The sequence below is a fragment of the Falco rusticolus genome, chromosome 5 (assembly GCF_015220075.1).
Source record: "Falco rusticolus isolate bFalRus1 chromosome 5, bFalRus1.pri, whole genome shotgun sequence".
Taxonomy (NCBI): domain Eukaryota; kingdom Metazoa; phylum Chordata; class Aves; order Falconiformes; family Falconidae; genus Falco; species Falco rusticolus.
In genome coordinates this window covers 81,344,186-81,351,320 of record NC_051191.1, presented here as the reverse complement: position 1 = coordinate 81,351,320, position 7,135 = coordinate 81,344,186, and the positions used below count along the sequence as shown (strand labels likewise).

The 7,135-nt window shown below is 53.4% G+C and overlaps 1 protein-coding gene across 2 annotated transcripts; it reads right to left on the bottom strand.

Annotated features, from left to right (window-relative positions):
- Nucleotides 1–1,073: 1,073 nt before the first annotated feature.
- On the bottom strand, nt 1,074–6,615 carry LOC119148879 (zinc finger protein 239-like). Of its 2 annotated transcripts, none has more exons than XR_005104522.1 (2): nt 1,750–6,409; nt 1,074–1,476 (listed from the first exon to the last, which is right to left on the bottom strand). XR_005104522.1 is itself a non-coding variant. In XM_037389510.1 (2 exons), exon 2 carries the CDS (start codon nt 5,907–5,909, stop codon nt 4,923–4,925), a length of 987 nt encoding a protein of 328 aa, XP_037245407.1. In that variant the 5' UTR covers nt 5,910–5,920; nt 6,463–6,615; the 3' UTR covers nt 1,074–4,922. The 2 variants fall into 2 exon arrangements, 1 of the variants encoding a protein (XP_037245407.1); XM_037389510.1 differs by adding an exon at nt 6,463–6,615 and having other exon boundaries at nt 1,074–5,920.
- Between the last annotated feature and the right edge of the window lie 520 nt (nt 6,616–7,135).

The window sequence follows — 7,135 nt, the reverse complement described above, 5'->3', positions numbered from 1 at the left end:
CTTGCTTGTCTGGCCTCCTGAGGCTTGTTGCGAGTCCTGTGAGTAGCTTTGCTTTTTTGGAGGAAGGTTACTTCAGTCAATTCCTTAGGGCTGTGCAGCCAAGGTTTGCTGCGGTGTAGCAGAGTTATTTTGAACTGCCCGGGCATATGGCTGCTCAGACAAGTCTCTTCTAAGCAATGCTGATCTTTACATCCAAGAGAGCTGTGCTTTGCAGGGTGCCAAAGGGAAGGAAACAAAGGGGTTTGCACGACTTTGCACTCTCTTCATCCATGAGGATGTTTGGACCTAGTATGGCCTGCTTTAACTGGTGGGTGCTTTCACTTACCCTTAAAGAATTACTGTGCTCCGACCATCCTGTTCCACCCCCCACACTGTGTCCCCCAGGCACAGAGTCAGCTCTCTGCAGCTACAGATACCTCCATAGCAAGCCTCAAGAAGAAAAAGGAAAATTCTGTTTCCCCTAGGAAGCTCCTGTGCTCGCTGGTTTTTAGGCTCACACAAATGAGTGTCCCAAGCAGGCCAAGCCCTTGAGAAGAAAATGACAGTTGTCACAAGTCCATCAGGACTGCAAAAGAAGTGTTATCAGGTGGATTCATGTGTTTTCTACTAAGAAAGCCAGCAAGCACCTGAATGAGGAAAGGGATGGCTGAGCCATGGACCAGCCTACTCAAGAGATGTATCAGGTTTGGCACGGAAAGGCTCAAGGCCCTTCAGAGCCTGGGACATGGGGTCACAAGCAGCAAAAGTAGACTACTCCAGCAATGCTTCTTCTGGCCTCTGTTTGCTCCATTTCCTGTAATACCCTGTATCTTCCTTTTTTTTGGAGGTGATGGCTCCTGCTGTTGTGTCTCTGGCTATTCAGAACCAGTGTTGTTAGGGTAAAGGGGAAACAGGGCCAGAAAGAACAGTATGCTGTGCATCCAGGGGCATTTTTGTTTGCTGGTGTGCTGTTTGCACGTATGCTTTCAAGATTACACATAAAATACTTTTTACAATTTATTACACACACAAAATATCTCTTGTCCAAGGTCAAAATAAATTCATTTTCCCAATCATAAACAATGAAGCAGAGGAATGTAAAAGAAGCTGTATTTCAGTCATCGCTATTACACATATTTTTTCAGCAGGAGAACAGAAACCTGGATCCCATATAACCCAGGTGACAGAACTGGGTAGGTACCTCGTCAGAGCAGCTGCAGCTCTGCTAGAACCAGGTTCATCTACCAGCAGGACAGTGTGTCATTGCAGAATAAGGTCCTGCACTCTCTCATAAAGGAATGGTGAGCACTGTGTGCCATCCTCTGGCTTTTCAGATTCACATTATTAAGACGAATTCTAAGAATACCCCTCACCTATGGAATCTTATTTGCATTGCACAGCAGCTGTGTAAGTAAGTCATCGCTCTGTGAAGGATGACACATTATTTCCAAACCTGGTCCTGCCAGGGGCCAAGAAACTGATGCTCAGGAGGTCACTCTGGGGAGAAAGAAAGAAAAAAACATGGGCTAACGAAAAACACTAGGGTGAAAAATTTTATTTCAGAGATGTCATTCATCCATTTGTCTATCTTGGGTATTTCTAATGTGCCATCGTCTCACTGTAGTATCTAAGCACAATTAGCACAACAGGAATTTACAGTATTCTACAGAGCTCCCCAGCTGGTAGGAGGATCTGGGCACCAGCTGGTGACCACGGGTCTGGGATGGAGTGTGCTACAGATGGTCTGCTGGAGTGATAGTAGCTAATTACCTTTTCCTTTTTCCAGTAGTCTCCCACCATGATCCTGGGGAGGAGACAGCTGGTAGAGAAGCCAGTGAGCTAGCTGCTGTGGAAGTAAACCTTCTCGTTCTTGAATTTTTGCACATGCCCGTACCTCTGTCTTCTGAATGTGACTCATGAATTTGCACTGCCCACAAAACAATTAAATTCCTGGAAGAAGAGGAACATACCCTGTAACTTCTGCAACAGCAAAGGAAGGGTGGTACCCAGATTCTTCTCTCCAGCTAGATGATCACAAACAGTAAAGGGCAGACAGGCTCGGGGAAGTGAATTATTTCAGCCAAGTGACACTGAACAGAGAAAACTAACAGTGGCTGTGGAAAGGAACTCCAGAAATGTGCTTACACTGATGAGCAATCCAATCCTAGCTGCTAAGATACTGCACTGGCAATGTGCTGCGAACCCTAAGGCCACTTTGATTTGGCATACAGTTTTAAGTTCATAAAGATCTTAGAAATAAATGCAAGTCAATCCTTTTGATTTATAGAGCACTGTTAAGTATACACAGCACTTCACAAAGCATGTAGGAAAGAAAAGAAATGCTCAAAGGACTGCTGCAAAAGCATATTCAGGGGCAGCTTGCTTCTCAAACCAGAATCTTGATGTAAGGGTTTCCCTCTGAGTTGAGCTCAGCTATGTGCAGATGTAGGTTTGATTTCATTGCAACTCTGTTCAGATAGCCAAAAGAAAAGTTGCATTCACATGATGCCTTTCTCTGGCAAACAGGGTTTCTTAGCCAAACAGTTTTAGTGCTGTAGATTACCTTTAGGGAAAGTAATCTGCAATGGGACAGACCCACATCAGTTCTACAGCTGGACTGAAGCACAACCTCTGAATTTGGTTAAAAATGAGCCTACAAACTGAGGCTTTGTAGTATCCCTTCTGAAAGTCTGCTAGCAAATGAAAATCTTGATGCTTCTGGAACCAACCTGATGACCCTTAGTTCACTTTCCAGAAGTGGAACTGAAATTGAGAAGTCATTGGTTTGAAGCTGTTCATAAAAAATAAATAAAAAAAAAACAAAAAAACCCACAAACACAAAACTAAAAGCAAAAATGGGCATTTGCAAATGAAGGCTTTGGTTCCTGTGTAAACAAAGCCCACCCCATTTCTGAAAGCTCCTTCTACTTCCCTGAGCAGCTGCAAATAAAGGTGCCTTGTTCCTCTAGGAGCTGCAAACAATTTCATGCTCCCCCTACAGCTCCTTTTTATTAAACTGTACGAAAATAACATTTTATCAGCAGTTAAGTGTCAAGAAGTGGGGCTGGCAGAAAGGATCCCTGCAATCCCTTGGAGAGTAGCAAGGTCTGTAAGGCAAGCCATTCACAAGCATCCCTGGCCAGCAGCTGCTCAAATCCATGGATCTTCTTAGCATCTTTATTTCCTTCATCTCTTCCCCACCACAGCTCTGGTCCTTTCACTGGCTTCAGTCTGCATTCCTTTTTCCAGAGACCTACTGAAGCCATGGAGCCAGTTGCAGGATTAGTAAGGTACACTGCAAATCAGAAATCTTTTCTAAGCTCCAGCAGTGCTGGTACCGCCACTAAAACGATCAGCAGCAAAACAGCCAAAAATATAAACAATGTAAAGTGTTGCACTGCAATTCCTTGTAGTTAAAACCATGAGGGGGGTACACCCTACAAATGCCACTGACATGTACCTGTGTAAAACAAGGGGGAGAGCACTACACTGAATGACATTTAGAAGTCACTCCTTGCAACCACAGAGGCCACACATTTTTTATAGATATATAAATAAAACAACTCTATTCCAGATCTTATACACACACACACGAAGTAATCAGTGTAAAACTGAATGTCCTGATATGAAAAATCAGATGTTTTGGTAAAAAACCTATTTCTCCCAGCTTGTTATTGAGAAATGCTAGGATATACAGTATGCTTAGCATTCTGAGAAGTACTGATATGGCGAAGTTCGTACAGCTGACCATTTTGACTACTGCCATGGTGTGTGCACACATGATCACTCACATGAGTGTGAAGATACATGTAGTATAAAAGCTAGTTCACACGTATGTGACTACATACATACGGATCTTATTCATACACACGCACACACACTGGTCAAAATAGGACTTGAGAAATACTGGTATGGAATCAGGTCTGTCCTAGTACACTATTGCTTTGTCCCATTTTGCAACTGTATCTGTAAACCCAAATTCTGTAGAATGAGGAGGCTACCAGCACAAACTCACAGGTGACCTCCACACACCTGTCAAGTTGCGTACCACGGTTTTAGCAGCACAAGTATAATTATATTTTTTTATTTTTAAAGCCTTCAAGTATGATAGTTTTCTACATCAGTTACCCACCAGTTCTGAGATCCCAGAACAGGCCATGCCCCTATCCTACAGCTCCCTCATTTCTTTCATCCAAGCAGCATTTGCAGAAAACCTTTGCAGGCATGCCTTCCTTCTCTGCTCAGGGTATGCCTACACGTTCCTTTCACAAGCAGACTCAAGTGGTCTTTGCCTGTGCTTCAAGTTGGCCCACACACTGTGTACACATAATGCAGTCTCCAGCTTCTCACCAGGACTTACTCAGCTTTAACCTTCCTGACTGCTGTATGAGACACAGAGCTGGCTTTGACCACAAGCATGGTGAGCTTCCACAGACCTGTGCGATATTACATAGGTCACATTTCATCTGAGAGTGGGACAAAGCCCCGTAAGGACCTCATCTCCCATCTTACTTTCCTTGACATGACTACACATGCATACGTTGCATGACCGAGCAGGTTCTCATCATGTGACCTGACATCGTGTATTCTCTCCTAAGGCTCCCAGGCAGACAGACACCTCAGACGGGGAGGTGGGAGAAAACATCTGCACTTATTCATTTGGCAGATGGCATCCAATCCTAGTACCAGGGAAAGAGGATGACGAGGCCTTGGGATGCAGAACTACCCATCACAACCACTACACACCTTCTGTCTATGCCCAAAGTGCACTGGGAGGATGAGGTGACTGAAAAGGGCAACATGGGCCAAAGGCATTACCCGGGCCAGCAGCCCCAGTGTAGTCACACTCTTGTCCGCCCCCTTGTCCCTTAGGCACATTGTGGACAGGCCTGGACCAGGAGTTCCTTCCTAGATCACCCTCAAACCACACCTAGGGATGCTGCCTACCACACATGCACCCGCTGGTGTGAGACTAAGTAAGAGTTACGACTGAAGCTCTTCCCACAGTGGGAGCACTTGAAAGGTTTCTCCCCAGTGTGGGTACGACGATGACGTATGAGGGTAGAGTTGTCACTGAAGCAGGTCCCACACTCGGCACACTTGTAGGGCTTCTCTCCAGTGTGGGTGCGACGGTGCTGGACAAGGTGCGAGCGCTGGCTGAAACTCTTCCCGCAGTCAGGGCACAAGTATGGCTTCTCACCTGTGTGGACACGCCGGTGAATGACCAGCTTCGAGCTCTCACTGAAGCACTTGTTGCAGTCAGCACACTTGTAGGGCTTCTCACCCGTGTGGAGCCGCTGGTGGGCAATGAGGTTGGAGCTGTCGCTGAAGCGCTTCCCGCACTGGGGGCACTTGTAGGGTTTCTCGCCTGTGTGAAAGTTTGCGTGGCGGAGCAGGCCTGAGTTCTGGTAGAAGTTCCTTCCACACTTGGCGCAGACATAAGGCCTCTCGCCAGTGTGGTTGCGCTGGTGCTGCACCAGGTGTGTGCTCTGGCTGAAGCTCTTCCCGCAGTCCTTACATTGGTATGGCCGCTCGCCCGTGTGGACACGCTGGTGCTGGATAAGGTGGGAGCGGCGGCTGAAGCTCTTGCCACAGTCAGCACACATGTACGGCTTCTCCCCAGTGTGGATCCTCTGGTGCCGGATCAGGTCAGAGCTGCGGTTGAAGCTCTGCCCGCACTCGATGCAGATGTAGGGCTTCTCTCCCATGAATGCTCGCTGGTGCACCACCGTCTCCTTACGCTTCCGGAAGCCGCAGCGAGAAGTTTTCTCCGGCTCCGGCTCTGGGGGGAAAAAGTCTGGCCTTGGATGGGATGCTGCCCCGTCGCAGCTTGGCAGAGAGGCTTCCCTCATGAAAAAGTCCGAAATGGCCCCAGGGGGCTCAGCTGCCTGCAGCCCATCTGGCTGGAGATCCCCCTCATTCTCGCTCATGCTCCCATCACCTGCCAGGACAGAGGGACAGTCCAGACACCACCAGCGCGGCCACCCGCGGCCCGCACCCCCTCCTCCCCCCGCGGCCTGGCAACCGCAACGGCCCCGCACGGCCCCCGGCCAGATGCTGCCTCCCCCCGCACAGCCCGTACCGGCTCCGCCGCTTCCCGGCGACAGGCGCCGACGCCGGGACCGGCTCCATCCCCCCCCGGCTGTCACCCGCCTGCGCGGCCACCCGTCACCCCCGACCGTCGCGGGCGCTGGGCAAGGGGCGCCCGCCCGCAGCTCCCCCCGCCGCTCGCTCCCCCTGCGGGGCTGGGCCGGGGCGCGGGAGGCCGCGGCGCCGCGCCGGGGGGAAGGCGCTGCCGGCAGCGAGGAGGAGGCGGCGGAGCGGCGGAGGCCCCCGGCCGGCCCTCCCGAGCCCCGCCGCCCTCTCCCGGGGGCAGCACGGTGCGGGAAAACCAACCCCCGTCCCGGGCGCGCCCCCGCAGCCCGGCCCCCGGTCCCTCGGCCGCCGCGGCCCGGGGCCGGCGACCCGCCGTGCCCGCCTCACCTCCGCCCGGCGGCACGGCCCCGGCCCGATCCGGGCGGGGCGGAGGGGGCGCCGGGCGCAGCCCCGGCTGGGCGCGGTGCGGCCACCGGCCGCGGGGAGGGGACGTTCCCCGCGCGGGCCCGCCCCGCCGGCGCTTCCTGCGGCTCCCGGGAGGCGGCCGGCCGGCCTCCGCGGCTGTAACCCTTCCGGCCCCGGCCCCTGCCCTGCGCCGCTCACCGCGGCAGCAGGAGGTGCCCCCGGCCGGGCGCGGGGCTGCGGGGGGCCCCGGCGGGCAAAGCCCAGCCGGCCGGTTGGGCCGGCCCGGGCTCGGCCGCCGGTGGAGCCCCTCCCCGCCCGCGGCGCCGGCCGCTGCCGAGCCGGGGCGCAGCTCGCCGCCGGCCCCGCTCCCCCCGGGGCTGTGCGGCCCGCCCCGCCCCGGCCTCTCCCTGCCGCTCGGCCCTGCCTGCCCCCGGGTGTGATCCCTGCGCCGGGCCCTGGCGCCGTGCGGGGGTGGGAAGGAGCGAGCAGAGCCTGGAGCGGGCCTGGCCGCGCAGCAGGGCCTGGGGGCGGCTGGGGCGAGGCGCGGGGCTCGGGGCGGCGGGCTGGCAGGGAGCGGCGCACCGCGGGCCTCGCCGGGCTGGCCTGTGTCCGGCCCGTGCCAGGCTGCCAGTGCCTGCAGTGCTGCCCGCGGCGT